The 24,687-nt window shown below is 35.0% G+C and overlaps 1 protein-coding gene across 4 annotated transcripts in view; it reads left to right on the plus strand.

Annotated features, from left to right (window-relative positions):
• The window catches only part of SPAG16 (sperm associated antigen 16), a 1,150,408-nt gene that overhangs the window by 207,891 nt on the left and 917,830 nt on the right, over positions 1–24,687 (plus strand). For all 4 annotated transcript variants that reach the window (XM_024243621.3, XM_054549801.1, XM_054549802.1 and 1 more), the window contains one exon: positions 14,219–14,346. In XM_024243621.3, coding sequence (XP_024099389.1) covers positions 14,219–14,346 — 128 coding nt within the window. The remainder of the gene's footprint in view (positions 1–14,218; positions 14,347–24,687) is intronic.

The following is a 24,687-nucleotide window of genomic DNA, read 5'->3' on the forward strand; positions in this document are numbered from 1 at the left end:
TTAGGGCTCCAAACTGAAGCATGAAAAATACACTGGAGTAATGGTAAAGTGAAGCTATGGAAATAGATCCTTGTCAAACAAAGGAAAGAAAAGGAATCCTGAGAATTGGGGACCTGGCCTAATAAGATGTCTCCCAAAAGGAAAAAATCAATCCTTCACATAGAAAAGCTCCTTGTATTTTCAGGATTATGTTGATTCCTGACATGGTGGGAAAAGAAACAACTTAAAGGCAGAGGAGGGAAGGTCCCTGGGGGAAGTGGTCTCTTGCACTATGCTAATGGGTTTCTTCAACAGGGGAAAGAAAACTCTTTTAATTTTTACATCCCCCTGTTTCTAAGAATAGACAGAAACAACATGGTTCAGGATTACACTCCTGATAACTAAGCCAAGTATTCATTCTACCCATGAATATTATCTTTTTGGGTGCAAAAACACTTGTAACATTGTATATAAAGAAGGGATAGCAGCCACAAGAGTCTTGAAAGAAAGAAAATGTGATAGGAAAGACTGGAAGTTTTGGTGCAACGCCTGAACAGGCTGTCGGGAATTGGAGCCAATTCAGGAGTCTTCCAGTAATGTTGAGGCGTGGCCTTGGCCAGATACCTTCAATTGCCCCAGGACCTTATTCTGATCCCACATGACAGCTAGAATTCTGGAAGAGAAGCTGGATTGGAATAAAGTGAACATTCCCAACACCTGAGGATGAAGGGGGATTGACAAAATCCTCCCCTGCAAGCCTGTTCTCTGAATCTTACAGACCAGCAGCTGCACTATTCACTCTTAACTGGCTGACAGAGGCCCAGTGTTCTGTTTCTGTAAAATATCTGAGGACAAGAAGCCTCGGAATGAAAGTAAAGAGTCATAGGTCTGCTCTTACTCAAACTGTAATTGATCCTGGATGAACCCCCAGAAATGTTGTGGCATTTTTGCTCCCATAGTTTGGTGAGTGGGAAGTAGTGGCACCCAGTGGCTTCTTCACTCCCATAGCTCATTGAGCAGGAGGGAGAGGGGCCCAGTGGTGTTTTCTCTCCCTTAGCTCAGGAAGTGGAAGGGAGTGTTGTAGCTCTTTTACTCTCGCTGCCCACAGCTTGGTGAGCAGGAGTGTTACAGCTCTTTCATTCAAGCAGTTCAGAGATTTCTGCATTCTTGTCCTGTGACCAAAAGGAATAAGGTATGTGGACACTGGAGAGTGAGTCAGGCAGAGTAGAATTTTATTGAGCGACAGAAAGAAAGCTCTCAGAAGCAAGAGGGGACCCAAAAGCTTGTTGCCATCTGTGAGGCTGAGTCTGAGATTTTTATGGGCTTAGAATGGGGGAATGAATGCTGATTGGTCCATGGGTGGGCTCGAAAAAGGCATCATTTGATTGGTTAAAAGGCATCATTCAGAAGAAATCAATTGCGAGAGTGTAGATAAGATGGGGTTGGCCGTTTTCACTCTGGTCCTAGACTATCTGGAACTGGAAGCTCAGTTTTCAGGCTTTAGGCTATCCTTGGCTTGAAGGTCAAGTTTCACCAGGGACCCATCCCTGTCCACCTATGAATTTGTCTGTCTCCTGTATCTATCAGTGGGGCACTGCCTAATAAAGCTGTGAGAAGAGGGCCACCATCCTCCAGACCTCAGAATGGTAGATCCACTGACAGCTTGCACCATGCACCTGAAAAAGCCACAGACACTCAACACCAAGCTATGGAAGCAGCTGGGAGGGGAGCTATACCCTGCAAAGCCACAGGAGTGGAGCTTCCAAGGCCATGGGAGCCCACCTCATGCAACAGCATGACCTGGATGTGAGACATGGAGACAAAGGAGATCATTTTGGAACTTTAAGGTTTAATGACTGCCCTGTTAGATATCAGACTTGCATGGGGCCTGTAGCCCCTTTGTTTTCACCATTTCTCTCATTTGGAATGGGAGCATTTCTTCAATATCTGTACCCCCATTGTACCTAGGAAATAACTAACTTGCTTTTGATTTTACAGGCTCATAGGTGGAAGGGACTTGCCTTGTCTCAGATGAGACTTTGGACTTGGACTCTTGAGTTAATGCTGAAATGAATTAAGAACTTGGGGGACTGTGGGAAGGCATCATTGGTTTTGAAATATAAGAACATGAGATTTGGGAGGGGTTGGGCAGAATGATATGGTTAGTTTCTGTGGCCCCACCAGAATCTCATCTTAAATTGTAATCCCCATAATTCCCACATTTTGAGGGTAAAAGAGGTGGAGATAATTGAATCATAGGAGTGGTTTCCCCCATGCTGTGCTTGTGATAGTGAATGAGTCTCACAAGATCTGATGGTTTTAGAAGTGTCTGGAATTTCCCCTTCTTGCACTCACTCTGTCCTGCTTCCCTGTGAAGAAGGTGCCTATTTCTCCTTTTCCTTCTGCCATGATAGTAAGTTCCCTGAGGTCTCCCCAGCGATCTGGACCTGAGTCAATTAAAGCTCTTTTCTTTATAAATTACCGAGTCTCGGGTATTTCTTCATAGCAGTGTGAGAATGGACTAATATAGGGTTGTATATCAGAAGTCACATAAAGATAGAAGAATATTAAACAGGTACATTTAAATTTTGTCATGAGGTTATGACAAGTTACTCTGACTTCAATAAGCAAACCACCTGAGCTGTTTTGTCATCTTAAGTCTAGCTAGCAAAATAAAACACTGTCTATATCAATGTAGCAGTATATGTGAAAGGGATTTGTAAATTCTGTAATGTCATAAATATGAGTACTATTTTTGTACTAATGGAAAATTTTCTTGTGGCCTGTGAACATGAATGTGATGGTAGCTGCTATTACAAAATTAGCCCTCTTCTCTACTCTCGAGGATGGCGATTCACTAGCAACAGTTTCTCTTTAGGTACTTTGATATCAGGGAATGCCTTTCATAGTTCCATATCCCAGGCATTTAGCCTGCCATTTGCACATTAATACATTTTTCTGAATGAATTAATAGAAACTATGTGACTGTTCTGGAAGATTCTGCCATATTCCTACCCTGTGAGTGGTGGGAGGGGGAAGCTAAAATCAAGAAGGCTTCACTTAATGATTCTTATCCATTCATCTTCTGAATACTCTTAGGAATCTTCAATTTAACCAATAGTCTTAAATAATCTTACTAAAGATTTTTAATACATTTAATGAGTTATAAATCAAGGATAAGGATAGAAAATTGGCAGTCCATAGATGCATTTTGTTTGGTCCTCCCAATGTTGACATTTCTCAGGGTTAAATAATTATAGTAAAAATTTACTGTCAGCATTCAAAATTTATTCTAGTTCACCTAAACATGTATTCTTTTCTCTTTTTCTTCTCCAGCCACACTGGCCTCCTTTTTTTTTGTAAAATGCCACATTTACTCTTAAATTCTGGACTTTGAACTGGCTTTTTCCTATGCCAGGAATGTTCTTCTTCTAAATATCATCGTGGTCAACTCTATCACTGTCTTAGTCTTTAATCGAGTGTCGCCTTCTCTATGAGCCCTCGCCAGATTGCTGCATGTATAATTTCATACATCATGCCCCACAAAATTCTCCCCATGTACTTCCAGTCTCTCTTACACTGCTTTTTCTTTCTTTCTACTGCATTTTTAATCTAACATTTTATGTGATATACTTGTATATGTTTATTATTTATTTTCTGTCTCCTCAATATATTATAATATATAATATATATACATGAGGATTGAGATCTTTGTGTGTGTGTGTGTGTGTGTGTGTGTGTGTGTTTACTAATGTATTTCAGGCAATTGGAATAATGCTTGATAAATTAGGACTATCAATAAATATTTGTTGAATGACTCAACGAAAACCCCAAATATGTGGCTCCTTTTGAAAAAAAAGCACTATCTGTTAACACTGGGCTTACATTCCTACATCCCCCACCATTTGTTGGAACTGAGAGGCAACAGGTGCTTTAGGCAAGACATACAGGCATTCCTCAGTCCTCTACAGCCATCACCACCACACTTATCTTCCCAGTGCTGAGCCTTATCTGCATTGGCATTTATCTTCATATTTTTTCTTTTTTTTACAGTAAAGAGGAGAACTATGTCTAGTACTCATATCTATATCAAAAGGGGGTAACATGGGATAAAGAAAGATCAAGAAAGTTATATGTTTATTGAAACAAGGGGGACAGCATGTTTCCATGTTGAGGTGATCTATGTGTTAAACATGTAGAATGTATCTCTTCATATGTCCACCTAATTCATTCGTTTGAATTATTTTTCTGATGCCTGGCTTTTGAATGTCTGACCTCTGCTCTAAATAGTCATAACTGCAACTTTACTTAAAATTCAAAGATAAGAAGTATGGAAGCATGGATTATCAGAAAGAAGATAAAATTATGGAAGCTTACAGTAAGATCAAGTATCTTGAGTAGCTAATAGTAGAAGTCAGTTATTTTACTGTGGAATTTTATTACATTTTAAGTTGCCAACCCACATGAAGACAATCCTTGTGGACATCTATAGAGAATTAAATTTTCAGTTAGCTAAGATGCTATCACTTTGGGCATAAACTTGCATTTATAGCTGGGCATGTAAAGCAAACAGATGCCAATTGGTTGGGACAGTACTATTAGGCATATCTCCTTAGCCAATAATGCAAATAAGTTAGCCTTGCTACAGCAAAGTTTTGCCTTGCCTTTGAGGAATGGAAGCAGGTTAAAGCAGAGAAGAGATGTCAATATCATCCATACTTTCTATCCACAAAACTAATCAGAAAATCTTTGACATTTACTCAGAGTAATACCATACCTGAAATAGGTGAATCTATGAATTCTTAATTTAGTAAATCTGTTAGAAACAAGGTCACCATTTTTAGAAGCTGTTCCATTAATTGACTTTTGTGTAAAGCATTGTCTAGCACTATTTCAGCACCCAGTATTGACAGAAGTGATCACTTGTGTCATCATATGGCACACACTTTTCTGAACCTTCATATGCTTTTGGCTACCTCTCTTTATATTTTGTACACTCTCCCTTTGAATATTTTTAGGTTTGCAATACTTTTATGTGATTATCATAGTGTTAAACAAAAGTTACAATTTACTATCTAGGATTATTTTACATATAACATATAACTGACCCTTTCAGATGTTTTTATGATTACATAACAAGCTTATCAAAAAGAAAAATTGAATAACTTAGAAATAATTTTTATTAAATTGTAATTATTAACCCATTAGCATTAAAGTCAGGATAAGATAGCTGAGCTGTATTGCAATTTCAATTACAAAAATGCGTGCTCATTCTTCATTTTGGAAGCCCGCCAACTAAAGAATATATTAGGCAGTGAACGCAACATGACAAGCCATTCAATTCAGCAATTTCTAGTTGGTCAGATACATCTTCAGGCAAATTTAACCTTTATAAGGCGTATTCTTGGTCTCTATTTTGTAGAGATTACAGAATTGTTTATTTTAAATAAAAATTATATTGAGAGAGATATAATCTAAAAGTCATTGAAATTTCCACTTCTATCAATTTTAGGTTACATGCTTCTAGGTAAGAGGAATTAATAAAAGTTTAGAAAGTCTTCATTCATTTTCAAAGTAAACTGCTAGTAGAGAAACTGCCTTACTTTCTAAACCTTAATAGAATAGTTTTTATTGATAAATGTCCAATTCATTGAATTTTGTCATCTTTCAATTAATTGCTTACATTTTTTGTTTTTAATAAGGTTTTAAAAGTTGTTATAACCATTTATCACAACTGTGAACTGACTTGACTTAAAACCATCAGCAAAATAAACACCTGTATTTTAGTAGCTACCCATAAACAATAACTAGATACTATGTAAGTGCCCCCTGACCTCCTGAATCCTGCTTCAATTTTGTTTAGCCTCTGTTTAAGCTCCTGGGGATTATGGGAGCAACCAGGATGGCTTCCAAAGAAATAGAGGGATAGGTAACCCAGGTGTGTCCTCTTTGTGCCAGTAATAGGAACTATGCCAGCTGGCTGCCCTCTGGCACTGTGCATAGTGAACAGAATATTTTATGCATTCCCTAAAGGGAAATTTTGGTAAAAGGAACACAAATGAATTGGATCATTATTCCCATTTCTCAGAAAAGGTCTGTGCAAGAGAAAGGCATAGACTTCATTCTTTTCTTTTATGACACAAATTTATTAAGGTTGCCATTGCAGTGATTTTTGTAAATGAAGGAAGCATCAGAACATCACTGAAATACATACTATAATTGGGAATTACAGACAGTAATAGGATATTCTGACTTGGTAATGAGAAGAGAAAATGAGACTTCCCTAAACTTTTTCTCAGTGTGTATGATCTTATCTAAAAATTGAAATTTTGGTGTCTGCACAAAAACTCAACTCAAATATCTCAGTGGATTAAAACAGCAAAACATATCTCTCTTGCACTACATTGTGCAAGGGAGCTTCGTGCATTATAATCACTGAGGAGCACAGGCTGGATGGGAGTGCCTGCCCCATACTTTCATATTATCAGATGAAGGGCACAAAAGGATGGCCAAACACATGCTGGCACTTCAGGCTTGCTCCCATGTTGCTTTTGCTCACATTTCATTCATCAGGTAAATCACATGGCCACACCTAGGTACAAGAAGGCACAGAACTGACATTTGTAAATAACTCTAAAACTACTAAACATCCCGATGCTGAGTTTGTCTCAGTTTAAGGAAATGTCAGCAGTGAAAATCAGTGCCATGTGCTGGGTTTTGACAGTAGTCAAATTATAAGCATTTTCTTATTTAGTAGGAAGGAGGAGGTTTATAAAATCAAGTGGTATAATGTTCTTCTAATTTGTATGTTCATTTTTATTAACTAATAAAGTGAGATTTAGTTTTAGGTATTATTATGTTCTTCTTAGGTAATTATAAACCATCAGTGGAACATGCAATTTGAAATATCTGATTACTCCCTGACACAGAGCCTGGTAATAGATGAGAAAAAGGGTTTGTGAATCACGGTTCTGATTAGAGTGTAGAATTATGTGTCCAGGAACCAGATTGTTAATAAGGTGGCAAAGCCCATTTATGCTAGAGGAAAAAGAATATTAAATAGATAAGCCATTAAGTTAATTTGCTTATATACTTTTAAATATGGTATTTATAGGTTATATACATATTTAATTCCATGATTTTCTGTGTTAAAAGTAATAATTCCTTATAGAAAAACTTGAATATGCAGAAATGAATGAATACAAAATATTATAAAAAGCATATGAAGTTAGTTACTATTAATATTTAGACACACTTTATTTTAGTTGCACATATATATGTGTAAATAAACATGTATCATTTATATTAAGTGGACACTTTCCTATGTCCATATTCTTCATGAATATTTTTATTAATAACTAAATAATGTTTCATCATCTGGATGCATCGCATTCTATGGTTCAATCAAATTAAACACCCTTTATTTGAAATTTAGGTGTTTCTAGTCCTTCACTATAATAAATAATGATGCATAGAAAACTTTATATGTAGATCTTGGCAAATTGGTCTGAATATTTTCTCAGAGTACATTTTTAGAAATGGACTTACTTATGGAAGGTGTTTGGTCATTATTTAATATAATTGATACATATTGCCAAATTTCTTTCTAGAAAGTTTGCATTATTACCAGCAGTGTATGAAAGCACCTGTACAAATTTACATGATGTATATACTGAACCTATTATAGTAATGCTTACAGATAGGCTTTATAAATCTTTTAACTGATTGCTAAATTTTGAAAGATGGGTTGTTGATCAGATGGATTCCCAAACTTTAACAAGCCTCAGAATCACCAGGAAAGCTCACTGAAAACAGATTGTTGGGCCCCATTCACAGAGACTCTGATTTAGTAAGTTTGGGAAGGGGTTTGAGAATTTGCATTGCAAGTTAAGTCCCCAGGTAATGTTGATGCCCTGGTCAGAGGATTGCTTTTGGGAGAACTGTTGAAATTGACTAACAGGAGTTTGTTGTTTTAAAGTAATAGTTACTATTATTCAACATAGTAAAAATATGCACTTACTTAACTTTAGAAGCTAAATATTTTCTAAGCATATCAATTTTTGTGGCTTAGCCTTTAATTGTATTCTAAAAGTGTTTCTTAAAATAACTCCTTCTATGCAAAATACTGTGCATACTAAGAAATCATAAATCTAATCATTTCCTATGTTTTTAAATCAAGTAGATCTTTTGTCTCTGTTCCGTTAGTTTATGACACAAATAAGAAGTTTAGTCTAGAAATACAATGTTAAAATAATGACGCTGTGAAGTTTCTAAGTGAATGTTTATGGTTGTACATCTTTTTTTTCGTTTTATGGCTTCAGCCTTATCTTACATGAGTCAAAGTTAAGAAAGTTTCAGAGATAAATTTAAAATACATTAAAACTATTTTGTTTTATATAAACATCTAGAATAGAAACTTTAAAGACTAATTAGATACTTGAGGAGTACTAAATTAAAAATATTTAAGTACATTTGGGAAACATCATTTTGCAAATATAATCTTTCTCCCTACAGTCTAAAGCCCAAGAAATGAAAACAAACATAAAGGTCAAGTAATTGAATAAATATATGAGTAAGGAAGACTTTTCCTGACCCATTCCTATTTTCATACTTAGATTGTGAATGTCAATTAGCTCAATCAAGTCTTGCTGATAATGTCAGCTGTCATTCACTCTTAGGTAGTGATGTGTGAAGTTTGTCAGCGGGTAATGGGCCATTTGAGTGATGAATGAAATAATGAGGGCACAGAAGCCTAAGCAAAACGTCTCCATTTTTGGTAAATTCCTCTCCACATGGGAAATTCAGACAAGGAAAGAAAAGCCATATAAAATCTGTTTTAATAGGGTGTTTATTTAAAAAATATATATCTTAAAATATCTTTTAACTTTTTATTTTTAAAAATTAATTTAAATGGTCAGTGATTAATTATCATTTCCCAATAGTATTGATCAGTGTAAGCAACACTAGGTACTACAAGAGATAAGCTTGCTCCCAGATTCACATTGATATTTTGACTTGAATTGAATATGTAAATCGAACTTCTTCAGAAGTTTATCAGCAGACTTTGAGTCCATGGACTATCTATACTAATAAGATCTTGCTTTATATCTCTGAATAAAGTGTAGTTTCTTTCTTTAGGCTTAACACATTTCTTGTTAGTGTTCTAGTAGGTATTTTTATCTGATTGCTGTTAGAGTTAGTGGAATATTTTTCTTTTCTTTTCTTTTCTTTTCTTTTTTTTTTTTTTTGAGACAGCGTCTCACTCTGTCCATTCGGGCTGGGGTGCAGTGGCACAATCCTGGCTCACTGCAACCTTCACCTCCTGGGCTCAAGCGATCCTCCTGCCTCAGCCCCCCAAGTAGCTGGGAGTACAGGTGGGAGCCACCATGCCTGGCTAATTTTTGTATTTTTTGTAGAGATGGGTTTCACCACATTGCCCAGGCTGATCTCAAACTCCTGAGCTCAAGCGATCCACCTGCTTCAGCCTACCAAAATGTTAGGATTACAGGCATGAGCCACTGCACCCAGACAATATTTTTCTTTTATATCTTCTGTTAATTCATTGCATACTAGCGAAACTTACTAATTTTATAATTTGTCAGATGTAATCAGCCATAGTAATATGGTCCCTTTAGTTTCTTTTTCCTTTTGGCTTGTCTGTCTAATCATCTATCAGTGTAATCATAATATCTGTAATTAATGATAATTTTGTCTCCTCTTTTCCAACAGTTTTATTGCTTGTTTATTTGCTTATTATCTTTTGCATATTTCTACTCTAGCTTTTTCCAATGATGTATTTTTTTTTTTCATTTATGCTGTATCCTTCACAGGACTGTGAATCCTTGGAGTGAAAGCAATGTATTCTACTTATATTTATGACCTAGGAATTAACATAGTGCCTGAAATAGAGTAGATACTCAAATGTTGACAGAATGCCTGATTGAATAATTTTTCACTTCCACTTAAAAATTGTTTGGGGCAATTCCTGTGAATGTTAGTTCAATGAACAGCAAATAACAAGATAGGGAAGCAGACCTCTATTGAGTGGCACAGATCTAGGGTCTGGGGGAAACCTGGGTGCCCAAGGGACTCATGGGGAAAGAGGCCCAGTAGATAGCTTGGCTTCCCATGGGTTGCCTAACTGATGTATTACTCAAGTTAAGAAAGGGGTACCCATTGGATCTTTGAAATTTAAACTATTTTATTATTTTTAATTTTTTTCAGGGTACATGTGATAACTTATATAATTTGTAAAGTTCACATCAGTGTAATTGATGTACCCATCACCTTAAATGTTTGTCTTTTCTTTATGTTATAAATATTTGAATTATTCTCTTCTAGCTATTTTGAAATGTACAATAGATTATTTTAAACTAGAGTCACCCTACTGATCTACAGAACACTAGGTCTTATTTCCTCTATGAAACTATGCATTTGTACCCATTATTCAACCTCTCTTCATCTTTGCTTCTCCACTGATCTTTTTGGCCTCCAGTAACCACCAATCTATTCTCTACCTTCTTATATCCACTTTTTTAGCTTCCACATATGAGTGAGAACATGCAATATTTGTATTTCTGTGCTTAGCGTATTTCACTTAATATAATGAAGAGATGTCTGCATTCTCATGTTTATTGCAGCACTGTTCATAATAGCTGAAATATGGAATCAACCTAAGTGCCCATGAATGGGTGAGTGAAAAAAGAAAATGTGGTATATATACAATGGAATATTATTCGGCCATAAAAAAGAATGAAATCCTGTCATTTGCAGCAACATGGATGGAACTGAAAGTTATTATGTTAAGTGAAAGAGGCCAAGCACAGGTCTTCCATTTTTTAAATGTAAGACTATATTTAATTCCAACTGGCCCATAAAGCAATAACTTCTTTTATTACTGGTACTGGGACATATATAGATAGCCAGCCGTTAACTGGTTATGAAACTGGGATTCAGTAAGATTATGTCAAAATCAAGTCTGCTTCAATCAATATCCCAGGAGAATATTAAACTTATAATTTGTTTAATATAGAATTATTTCATAATAAATAAGTGGAGTATGAAACAATTCATGATGAATTTGCTATCCAGCTGAAATTAACATGCCACTAGTTGCAGAAATAATAAAAATAGCAATACAAATAGATAATGTTTATTAAGAATTTAATGAACATGTTAGGTGACTAACGTGATGAATGCTTTGCAGAGATTATCTCAATTTTAATGCAGCATGTAAGACAGGTATTATTTGGGTTGCATTTTACAGATAGAAATATATATATATATTTTGAAAGCTTGTTAAATAGCTTGCCTAAGTTCACACTCATATGTGGTGGAGCTGAGTTGCTAAGGAAAGCCATTATTTTAACCCTGACTTTTATTTCACATAGAAAACTTTAAAATAAACACGAGGGCCAGAGCCTTACTCTCAAATTATTATTTAATTTATTTGGGGTGTGACTCAGTGATACTGGTATTTTTTTAAAAATCTGCTTAGTGAGTTCAATGTGTGTGCGCTTTGAGTCAAGACCAGTGAACTATTAAAGCACACTGCTGAGAGCTTAGCTTTGCCTTCCAATTGTATCTTGTCAATACAAAAAAAGGTTATGGTTTTTGTGCTTGGAAGAATAATTTTAAGATTTATTTTACCTCTTCTATCCTGTACACATTGTCCTTATGTATGTATCTCACATTTACCTCACTGATGCTGCCTACCCATGTATTGACCATTGTCTCCTGAAATATTTCAGCATATAGGCTGGGTGATATAAGAAATCTAATGTTTACCTCTGCAAGTGAATCTATGCTTAGATTGGATTGTTTTTACTAGGGTTTTGCTGCTCTTGATGTAAATCTTTTTTTAAATAGTTGTTCAGTTATCATTATATTTTACTATTTTATTAGCTCTGCTAAGTAGGCAGCAGGACCTAGTTGATTAGGTCTTATTAAACACCTCTTTCTATTTGTTTTATATGATGATTTGTTTAACAATGCTTATAAAAATTGCTGTGTTTATGGTTTCAGATATTTTCATGCAGTTCAAACAACTATATAAGACTGATTTGGATCCCTTGCTATATTTTCTAACATAGTAATTTACCCTTTCCCTATTTCCAACCCAAGCATCATCATTAAAATAAAATACCAGCAAAACAATAGAAAAATAGGCAATCAGCATAAATATGCAATTCAGAAAAACTGAAGTAAAGCAAATAAATAACAAATATAAAAATATTTAACTTAATTATATATGAATTGGCAATAATTTTTTCCATAGGCTTTTTATTTTATAGATATAATATAGTATATATGTTCATTATTTATATTGTCCTAGGTGTTACTTCTTTTAGAGTGTAAGCTCCATAAGGGAGAGAATTTTGTCTATTTTGTTTAGTGATATAAGAACTGAAACTGGTGCCTGTCATAAAATTGACACTCAATAATAAATATTATTCAAAGGAAATAACTATTGAAAGAATGGATTGTTTTAAGTGCATGTGTGTATGCACATGTGTGTGTATACGCCATTAACAAAGATGTGGTGAACTGCACACAGTACTACATGACTGGCAGAAGTATAATTGGTACAGCTTTTCTAGAAAGCAGTCTGTGAAAAGATATAATGTTTTTCTCAAATATTTATTCTATTTGAATTATTTACACTTCTAGTACTATGCTTTAAGGAAATACTTAGTGAAGTGCAGATTTATAGACCAAAAACTCTGTTCATAATATTGATAACCATAAGAGAGACAAAAATCACTGAATAAGTAAAATGTGGCATTCATCATTCCTTCAAAACAGACTAAATGACATGAAAATGCAGCAATGATAAATGAAAAACAAGAGAAGATAATAGAGCGTGGTTCCAATTTTGTAAAAATTGAGAGAGAAAGATGGAAAAAAATTAAGTAATTAAACCACAGTGTTAATAATAATTATATCTGGGTGGTGAGACTAAGCTAGCTTTTAAGTTTTTGTAGTATTATGAAATGCACAAAATTTCTATATGAGTATGTACTACTTTGTTAATTAGAAATATATTATTTCAGGCCAGAGGCGGTGCTCACGCCTGTAATCCCACCACTTTGGGAGGCCAAGGCGGGTGGATCACCTGAGGTCGGGAGTTTGAGACCAGCCTGGCCAATATGGTGAAACTCGTCTACTAAAAATACAAAAAATTAGCCGGGCGTGGTGGCACGCGCCTGTAGTCCCAACTACTCGGGAGGCTGAGGCAGGGGAATTGCCTGAATCCGGAAGGCGGAGGTTGCAGTGAGCCAAGATCCCGCCACTGCAATCCATCCTGGGCAACAAAGCGAGACTCCGTCTCAAAAACGAAAAAAAAAAAAAAAAAAAGAAAGAAAAAAAAGATTTTTCATGCCTAAAATAATGAGATAAATAATTTTTGAATAAGTAAATGGGTGCAAAAATTCATGATATGAGCCTTCTGTCAGAGCAATTTTAAAGAATTAGCTGTAAGGGGATTCATAACTTCTTTTTTTGAATACAGTTAAGCAATTAATCTCTCCTTCATTATGTGTTGAGTGCTTATTTGTAGCATGTCTTTTTTTTCCACTGAGGAAGGACTACTTTCTCATGCACTGAAAATGCTCTTTGATCTGTAGCTATGGTTTGCTTGGTGGAGAGGGAGGTGACCAAGAAATGACAGATGTGGATTCTAATATATGTGATTTGACAGGATTAATAGAAATGGTTTACTTTCATTAAGAGTTTTTAAATTAGTCCTGTGTCCTTAGATTTAAAAAGAAAATCATAATCAATCAATTAGCAAATGTTAACTTTGTTACCCAGTGAAAAGTGTTTTTAGTCGGCCATTTATAGGGGACAAAAGGGGCATAAGAATTATAGACTTTTGACTGCTGACATTACTGTTGGGCCTGGAAACCTTATTTAAAAAAAGACAATTAACCAATAATATATGATAATGCTATATTGTGCTTCATTGGAATTCAAATAGGGAGTATTTTCAAGTAATTTTTAACATGTAACATGAGGCTTAGAATTGAAATTGGTTATATCAATTGATACGTGCCTTATTTAAAATTTTATCTTTCTTAATATTTTCTCAAAGCTAAAATTGGAAATGAAGGACTTCATGTAAATTCTGGGCAAATATTATTATAATGTTTATGTTGTAATTTAATATTAAATCAGAGTATCAACATGTGCAGTGATTTTGATGTTTAACGCAGAGCTCTTGTTTAATTTTTTTCTCTAGGATTCAGAGTTTCCTATAGATATGCAACCAAATCCAAACCTGAATGTTTCTAAAGAAAATCTTTCTCCAGCAAAATTTGACTACAAGCTGAAAAACGTTTTTAGACTCCATGAACTTCCAGTGAGCTGGTAGGATTTTTGATGTTTTATTAATACTTTTGAGATTTTAATTTCATGTCAAAATTTTGATGCTCTTACAGCCATTCATGGTCGAAATGGTTTGCTTTTAGCCTTTCAAAATTGCTACTCATAGCAGTGAAAGAATCTGCTTATAGTAGCTGTAAGAATCTTAAAAGTAATTGATTTAAGCACTTGGTGGCAGTACAGACTAAGTGCACTATTGTGTATTTTATTGTAGAGGTTGGAGTAAAAATGCACAAATCATTTTTAGAGAAGTTTCTAGGATTACTTTAAAGATAGGATCTCATCAGCTATGCATTTCATTTGTTTATTTTTCTTACCAATTTTACCAATGTACTTTTTTCCCGTTAATAAGTTCTTTTTACTTGTTTGTTATGAGGACTGTAATTTTTGTGAACTATAATTACATAGGTTTAAAGATGAGACTTAGTATTACTCAACATTTATTGAAATAAATTGTTTTATGAATCTGCATATTTATATTGATAAACATTTTAAATCTTATAAAATGGAGAGTATTTTTATTCAAAATTTAAAAAAATTCTGTAGAAAATATGCATATATAAATCTTATGATTCCATGGTACATTTACATTTCATTAAGTGGCCAGCTTTTGTTGATAATCATGGATACATCATTTTAATTATGGTTTAGTTTATATAAGTAACATTATTTTCTTGCATTTGGTCATAGAGTCCCAAATTTATGTAATTGTTCTTCAAGAAATCTAAGACTTGTACAAAAATATATGGCATTTGTTTTGTAATTGCTCCTATTATACTTAAGGAGGACTAATGACTCAGAAGAGACATTAACCACTCTTTAACACATATATTTTACCTATAGTGAGTATTTTTTTTTCATTTGTAAAGCTTCCTCTGCTCTTGATGACCATATGGCATGTGGAATCTACTTTCTAAACCCCATTTGTTTGATTATTTCCTCGTAGCAAGAATATTGTCTATGGTATATGTCATGAGAACATAGCACATATGAATACTTCTGTCATGACCAAAAGCAGTAGGTGAATGAATTGAAAAGGTCTGTTAGTAAAGGGAACCATAAAAATGATACATTTATACCTTAGTGTTCTATTTCAATGTAAAACAAGTGCCTGTACATTCATATGCTAGTCTTTTGATGTAAGGTCATGACTTTTTCTTAAATGTCTATTGATTGGAATTCTACACAATATTTCTTACCTAAGCCATGCCAATAATGCATCTTCTACAATTTCAATTTGTCATTTCTTTTATCTAAAATAAGAACTTCAGACAACTTCAGATGATCTCCCCACCTTTTTGTAACATTAATTTAATTTTCATTGACAGCAATTCTGTTTATCCTTCTCATATTTCATCACCATAACTAATGTTTATACTACAATAACAAACACAACTGGCTTATAAACAGGTTTAGGACCAAACTCTTGTGACTCTTTACAATCATGAACCTTGGCTGATGGGAGTGGCCAGTGCTGGTCTACTTGGGTGTGATTGGAGAGCTCTGAGCAGTTGGGGTTCAGTGAGTGCAGCTTGTGTGTTTTGTGGAGATAATGGAACATGTTGGTCAATACAGCAATTAAGTGGAGGTTAAGGGAAAAGCCTCTATTAAATGAAAATGTGGAGAAGAAACAGAGGGAAACATTTAGCTCTTAGTCAAAGGCAAAATACGGATTTCAGCTTAATTTATTTCCAGCTTTTGGAAGGACAGCTGTCCTGATTACTACTACTGCAACTCAAGGAATAATGGTTTTGTAACAATCTTCACTAGTTAGCCTATTAGGAGGGAAGGCTGTCGCATTATTAGTTTATTAGTAGAAAAATAAATCGGTAAAAGAAAAATAATCACTAGTCTCTTAGAGTAACATACCTCAGTGGAAGATTAAATTGTGACTTTGGGACAACTTACTTACATCGGACACTTTTTGCCTGTCTACTTCATTTCCAAATGGTCTCATTTTCTGCTTACTTATACTACTATTTCTTTTTTTGCTATGTGTGTTTGTCACTCTCCCAAACACATGGCAAAAGTGGTAGTTTATTCTGCTACTTCTTTCTCTGTACTCTCATTCTATACTACCAATCCTTAACTAGACATAATATAAAACTCAGTTTAAAATTGTTAGTGTTTCTCAAATAGTTTCATAATCTGTGTTCTTAATTTTAAAACCAGTGGCTGGGTGTGGTGGCTCACGCCTGTAATCCCAGCACTTTGGGAGGCCGAGGTGGGCAGATCACTAGGTCAGGAGATTGAGACCATCCTGGCTAACACGATGAAACCCTGTCTCTACTAAAAATACAAAAAAATTAGCTGGGCGTGGTGGTGGGCGCCTGTAGTCCCAGCTACTCGGGAGGCTGAGGCAGGAGAATGGCGTGAACCCGGGAGGCAGAGCTTGCAGTGAGCCGAGATTGCGCCACTGCCTCCAGCCTAGGTGACAGAGCAAGATTCTGTCTCAAAAAAAAAAAAAAAAAAAAACCAAAAAAAAAACAGATACCACCCCCTCTACAGACATACACATACAGAATCTTAGTACTTAGTAAGTCTACAATACAGTGTTTATTGACCCAATTATATACTTTTTTAAGGAAAAAAGAAAGTTTTTTTTTTTTTGTGCTTGGGGACTATGTATTTTTAAAATTTATTTTTGTTTTTCATTTGCCATCAGTGGAAAGAAAGTTCTTCAGCTATGGTGTATAGGTTTCTTAACTTCAAAAATATAGCAGTAAGAGTAATGACAATGACAATGGAAATAATATGCTTTGCTAAGCCTCTATAAGTGCCAGGATTCAGTTGCTGCATACACACACTATGTCTGACCTTTGTATTTCTATAAGGCAGTTATTATTTTTCTCTCTCTCTCTCCTTTCTCCTTCTCTGTCACATACATATATGAGACTCAGACACCTTGCGAATCACAAAGAAAGAATTTGTGTCAGATCTGGTTAACCCAAAGGCAAACTACAAAATAGTGAATAAGCCACGCATTATTTTAAATAAACAAAATGAAAAAATAATCTCTGCTTTTATAGTTGGGCATACAATTTTGCCAGTAATACACAACTATATGACCTATGATTTGGGCAAAATGCATGACAAGCACAACCTACGATAATTGCTATAAACTTAAATATTAAAATAAGTAGTTAGATTGTGTTTAAGTGCAGAATAATTATGGTTTTTTTTCCCTCCGGAAAAACAGATTTATCAAAATGTGTTTTTATAATGTTTTTCTAACAAGGTCATAATAAAATAAGTGCATATTAAAATCCAGGTAATTTAGAAATCATTGATGTATTACTAGTTTGCATTTTCATAGAGTATGGTTTCATAGTTCAAAGAACCAAATTTTAAATTAAATTAGTTAAGAGAGTTTTTAAGCTCTGATTTAGGTAGATGTCTTTCTTCTACTCTTACACGATGCTTCCCATCAGCCTAGAACATGTCTTCCAGTGACTGCCACTAGTTGTTTGTTTGTTTGTTTGTTTTGTTTTTTGAGATGGAGTCTCGCTCTCTTGCCCAGGCTGGAGCGCAGTGGTGTGATCTCGGCTCACTGCAGACTCCGATTCCCAGGTTCAAGGGATTCTCCTGCCTCAGCCTCCTGAGTAGCTGGGACCACAGGCACCCGCCACCACACCTGGCTAATTTTTGTATTTTTAGAAGAGACGGGGTTTCACCGTTGTGGCCAAGTTGTTTAAAAATTTTTTTTTTCTTATCCAGAGAACTCCCCATCAAACCTATGCTGTTTCCTCATAACCTGCTCATTGTCTCTAAGGAGGCTGACAAAAGCACAGACTGAATTAATAACCTCCACTTGTTCTTGCCATTCTCCCCTGCCATCGGGTTCTCTTCCTTTCCTCTCCTGAAACTGCTCTTGCCAGTCATTAGCCACTCCCCGTGTCCACCACCAGTCATCACTCACTCATTCTCATTTTCTTCACCTCTGACCACTCCTGCTTTTCCTCTCCTGACTCCTGTTATTTGCATGATTCTAGTTTTCCTGCTGACTCCCAGGCTCATATCCTTCTCAGCATCTTCAGTGAGCTGCTCCTCTCTGGCCAGATTTCTGGTTGATAGGTTGGCCCTAGACTCAACTTTATAGCTTCATCTTTTCACTCTCATTTGCAGGTGGCCTCTTCCCTTCTCTGGCTTTAAATACTTTCCATATGGTGGCGTCTCTACCATGATGTCTCTCCTGAGCTTGAATATCTAATAGGTTTCTCCAAATTTTCATCTGTCCAAAAAATAACTTTGGTTTTCCCCCAAAAGACCTAATCTTCTCCTTATCTCCTTCATTTTTGCAAATGTACCAAATCTGTGTGAACTTACTCAAGCTAAAAGCCTAGGAGTCATTTTAATTCCTCATTCCCTCACCCTGCAATTCCCACCATTAAATCTACCAGAAAGTCTGATAGGTCTTTCCTCCAGAATATATTAATTTTTTTCCCACTTCTTTCTATCTGTATTACTATGGTCATTTCTCATACTCTTGCAAAAGCCTCCTAATTTACCCTGTCTTACCCCACAGTAATTCACTCATGTCACAATAGCCAAACATATTTTTAAAATGTAAATCAGATCATCAGATTTCCTGCTTTAAATACAATGATGTCTTCCCCTTGTTGAAAAAATAAAACCCAAACTTATTACTGTGTGGCCTCTGCAAGATGAGACTCTTGCCTACCTCCTTGGCTGCATGCTCTCCCACTCTCCCTTGCCCTATCTCCTCAATGACACCAGTCTTCTCACTGTTCTGCAAACATGCCACACTTATTCCTACTCCAAGTTCTTTCCACTACCTTCTCTACAGACTCCCAGTATTACTTCTCCAATTTTTACATGTGTAGCTCATTCTAACCTCTCTTAGCTCAAATGTTACCTCCTCAGAGAGGCAGTGCCTGAAAAATGTAGCTGATATTTTACTCCTCACTCTCTTAGTCACTTTCAGTCCTTTCATTCTACTTTATTTCATTGGTGGTTCTCAGTAGGCATGCAGTGTTTTCCTAGTTAATGTGTGGCAGAGATGGGTAGATGCTCACCAATCCAGTTTCCTCTTCTCTGAGCCCATTGGGAGATTATATCTTCAGTTTGGAATTGAACTTGGGAATTTGGCCATGTGCCTAAAAATGACCAAAGGCAGTGCATATCACTTCCAGACCTAACCCCTAAGACTTCCAGTGGGATTCACTGTTGACTTTGAAAGTTCTAAGTCATGTGATAGAAGACGCATGGTTCCCTGAAACATTTGTTGGTTGTAGAGTTCTCCAAACTTTATCAAGCTTTGATTTTCCAGACTAATGTGCTATCTCTTTGTGAAATTAGATGTTAGGCCACACATGATAAATGAATTTTAAAAATAAAAAGATTGAAGAGATTTTCGCATTCACTCATTCACACAAAAGAATGTTATTGAACACGTGTCAGGCACTACTCTGGGCAGTTAACTAACTAGACAGAAATCTGTTCTGAGGGAGATTACATTGATTGAGGGAACAGTTAATAAGCCAATAGTGAACACATACTGTATTTGATGGCCATAAATGCTGTAGAAAAACATAAAGTGAGACAGAGGGAAACTGAGTGTAGGATGAAATCAGTTTTAAAGAGAGTGGCCAGGACTTTTCTTGAGAAAGTGATATGTAAGGGAAACCTGAAGCAGGTGATGAAGTGAGACATGTGGAGCACTAGGAAGAAAATTAGAGTCAGAGAGAACAGCAAATGCAAAGCCCTTGAGGTGGGAGCATATCAAAAATATTGTGAGAACAGCAAGGGGTCCAGCATGGACAGAATAAGTGAGCTTGGAGAATAGGAGGGGGAATATAAAGTTATGTACTTGGGGATCAAAGAGGCTGTGACTTAGGGCCTTATAAATCATGGTAAAGAGGACTTTGAATTTTAATCTGAGAATGTTAGGAAGGTATTAGAGGATTTTGAACAGAAGAATTACACAGTTTTACATACATAAAAACAAGGTGTCTGTAACTGCTGTGAGGAAATTACACTGTTGTAGGGGTCAAGAATAGAAGCTGGTAGACTAGTTAGGAACTATTTCAGTAATCCAAGAAAATTATAAGGTTTCCTGGAGTAAGTTGACAATGATATAGAGGCTAATGAGTAGTCAGATTTTCATTATTTTTTTGATAGGAGAGTCGACAAGATTTTCTGTTGGGCTGGTTGTGGAGTGAAAGAAAGAATTTAAGAATTATTCTAAGGTTTTTGGCCTGAGAACAGGAAGAATAGAGTGACCATTAATTTATATGGGGAAGACTAAGGGAGGAACAGGTTTGAACAGGTTTGACATGTTAAACGATTGATGGTAATTAAACTTCTAAGCGAACTTAAATATACATAGGACACCTTGGACTGTGCTGTGAACAAAGTTCATAACTGTGTATGCTGCCTAGCGAACAGGTTCATGTCAGTACTATTCCTTGTATTTTAATTGAAACAGACACCAGAAATAAAGTTACTAAGTAGCTTTTACTGTGAAAATATGGGCATTATAGAAATGTAACTTTTGGAAAACATGTAATTTAATTAATATAGTTTATATATGGATATATATAATATGATAATATAATATAATATAAGCTTTAAGTATAAAGCTTAAGTACTTAATTATACATATCCATATATACATATCATATATATAAAGCTTAAGTACTTTATATATATCCATATATAAACTATATTAATTAAATTATATGTTTTCAAGAGAGTATTAGTTATATTTTAAAATGTGAGTTTTGAAATTAAGTATCTTGAAAATAATCATAGATATTTATTTTTCCAATGGATATTTATAATAAGCTTAAATTATGTTGTAATTTTTATGTTTACATCCCATCAAAACAAACAAGCAATATATTAGAGCAAAGTCTATATTTAAATTTTGCATTTCTAAGAGAAAGAACTTATACTCCATTTAGCTTCAAGAAAATTCCCCTTAGGAAGGTGATAATTACATACAATTGAAACACTTGTGATCATTACTTATAAGTATTTTACAGAATAATTTAAAATATTTTCTCTAATATAAAGATACTGTCTGCTAGTTTTATAGTTTATTATCAAAGTACTAAGGTATTCAGCTATCTTCTATTAAATAATAATATTTATGCCATTAAATTTTAAGAAGAAAGGTGTACAATATGTAGCAAATGTAAACATTCATTTTAATGAGCTATTTATCTTTTTGGGGTGTGTTCTATGAATAAATACATTATCTAATTAGTAGATTAGATTTTCAATTTATTTCAGATTGTCTTTAGAGCCATTGCATGTGTTTGTCTTCAACTTTAAAGTAAGTTTGTTTAGACATTGGGTTTTAAAACCTGAGCAGCTATAATCTTCCAGAAGGTGTTCTACCTTGTTTTTTTTTTATGGTCAACTCACAGCTAAAATTATGGAAAGGCTTTATCATTGGTCACAGATGATGCACAGAGCATTTTCAATTCCAGTGTTTCATAGACTCAGTGATAGACCGACAGTTAACCTCCTGGGACTGTAAACATTTTTCATTCTCTTTTAATTATCTAGATCTGTAGTAATAACCACAGTGACCTACAAGAAGGCATTGTTGGACATACTATAATTATATATAGCAATTATGTGTAGTGCCAACAATACATAAAAATCCCACCCTTTAACTACGGTTGGTAAGAAATGAAACTATGATTTTCTGCCTTAGGACATAGTTTCAGTTTTTGAAAAATTAAGACATTCCATTTTTACATAAAACTTTTTCTGGAGTATATTATTATGGTAAGGCAGGTCTATTTCCATGGACTGACAATACATTAAGAATATTCCAATAAATATAGAAAGCATCTCTCACTCCAGCTTCCTCCTTAGCTACATACTGGTATTTCCTATTACATACTGTGTAATAGAAAGGGAAATGCAAATTCAAAGCAAAGGTTAATTTTTGTAATGCAGAATGTCAGAGAAGATGGTTTAGAACAAGTACCAATATATCTCTTGTTGTCTTTGAAAATTTATTTAGTATTTCAAACTATATTATATTCACACATGTACTCATTATTCTGTTTAAATAATTAAAGGTGGCAAGACATGGTGAAGTATGAGCAATCAGTAGTTTTGATTTAGGTGAAGCACCCATCAAGTAATGGCAGTAGTAATTGCCACTTGCCAATGTCTTGGCAAGTTGAGGTGAAACCAATGTCTTTAGTCCATGTTAAAGTCAATGCATGTGGAATGGTATTCCATAATTGACTTACTTATTTTTTTTATGATGAATGGGTTGTAAACATCAGTGCTTGTGTCATAGATCTAAATCTTAAACCAATTTTGGCAGTTTCTTATAGGGCCATGACTAGAGAATGATATTGTCATATTGGTTTATATGATTAAATTTTTCATATTAAAAGTGCTTTTATAGTCTAATAGAAAGTAATAAAACTTTTATTAGATTTATACACCGAACATATAAAACAATATTGATGCTCTGATTTCAATTTTTAAACTCCTGACATTATCCCAAGCTGCAATGACTATTAATTCAGAGTACCTCATGAAATAGGACATTTCAACTTGCATATCTTGTGAGCACCTCAAATTTAGCAGGTCTCAATACCAGCTCTCCTTTTTCATCATTTTCCTCTTCTCCATGCTCACCAACTTTCTTCCATTTTATTTAATGTTATTATCATCCATATGGTCACCTAAGATGACCTGTGAGTCTTTTTAACATCCTCTTTACCACTTATTTATCACATGCAATCCATCACTTAAGCCTGTGTATTTTATGTCCAAAATGAGTTGTTCAGTCATTCATGTCTGTCAAAGACCATCATCTGTCACTTAGGCTTCCCCAGCAGTTTCCTATGGTCTGCCTCCAGTCACTCCTCCAACTTGAATTTATCCTCCCTACTGCCATCATAGTAGTCTTTCTAAAATAAGGATCCAATATCTTATTTCTGCTTTAAAATCTTTATTTTTCAAGCCCTTAAGACACATTTGGCTCTTCCCTATGTAGCTCTAACCAATTTTTTTTCTAGTTCTATTGTGTCCTTTGCTTCTGCACCCCTTATGCTCTATATTCAATGAAATCCCTTCATGTGCTCATGCATTGGCTCATGTTCCTTTGACCATTATGCCTGTTACCTCCTTTTTCCACTTGCAAATATTCAAGCAACCTAAAGTATGTTTCTATACTATACTAGAGCTCCTTTCTGTTCTCTTGATACTAGGTACATAACATAGAAAATGCATAATACAGGGGTGCATAGAACAGATCCTATGGATTCCAATGATTTATTTTTGTGTCTGCGTCTCCCAACACCCCAATAAGGACTCTTGATAGCACAGATCATATCTTGTCATTATGAATAGTCCCTGACAGATAGGAAGTGACTTAATATGTGTTGAAAGAATGAATGCATCACTTAAGTTATTATGAGTGCCTATAGTTCTATAGACAAGTTTTTCAACATACTGTGTATTATCTACTTATAACCTGGCTATCACCAGCTGTCACTCTGTCTTTTAAAATTCATTTAGCTTGAATGTCAAGAAATTTATATGAATGCCTGTGGTATAATTTTCCTACTCATTATCATAACCATAACTGGCATTCTCTGTGCATATAGGATAGCTATAAACACTACTCTCATAATAATTAGAGTTACTTCTGTCATATGCTCATGACCCAGTTCTCTCGCACTTTTCAGAAAGCACAAAAGGGGATCCCTTTTTTTCAGCCTGCCTTATTCGTTCAGATTTCTAGGTTTCTTACTCTTGCTTGTCTGTTTTCTCAACAGTCATTCCCCAATTCTCATATGGACTTTCTCCTCCCTGTTTCCAGACACTGGTTTCTTTAGTATTCCTAAGACTTTTACTGGATTCTTGAATCTTCTGCTTTTTCCTCATCTATTTGGCCTTCTTGATTCTAAATTTTGACAGGCAGTTAACCTTTAAACTTGAGCTTGCTAAACTGACACCTGGGTTTTCACTCCATAATCTCCCAGTTCTATTCTTTAACTGTTCAATCAGATTCTCTTGGCACCTGTATTTCATATCATTCTCCATTTGGGGAGTGAGGATACACCTGACAAACCCACAGAATGCTCATGGGGAAACCCAGTAACAAATATAAATTTAGAGTATATTGTGTATTCTGGATTGAATCCATGGGCTTAGGACTTTTCAATTGATGAAGAGTATATGAAAGGAAAACTAGGCATTTCAGGTACATATGATATATGAATGTCACAGATATGGAGTAAAATGTAGTCAAAATCTCCTCCCTTTTTCAATAAGACCACCACTAGGAGGAAGATAATTGATTTGGTCAAGGTCAAGAATATA

This window comes from Pongo abelii, chromosome 11, assembly GCF_028885655.2.
Source record: "Pongo abelii isolate AG06213 chromosome 11, NHGRI_mPonAbe1-v2.0_pri, whole genome shotgun sequence".
Taxonomy (NCBI): domain Eukaryota; kingdom Metazoa; phylum Chordata; class Mammalia; order Primates; family Hominidae; genus Pongo; species Pongo abelii.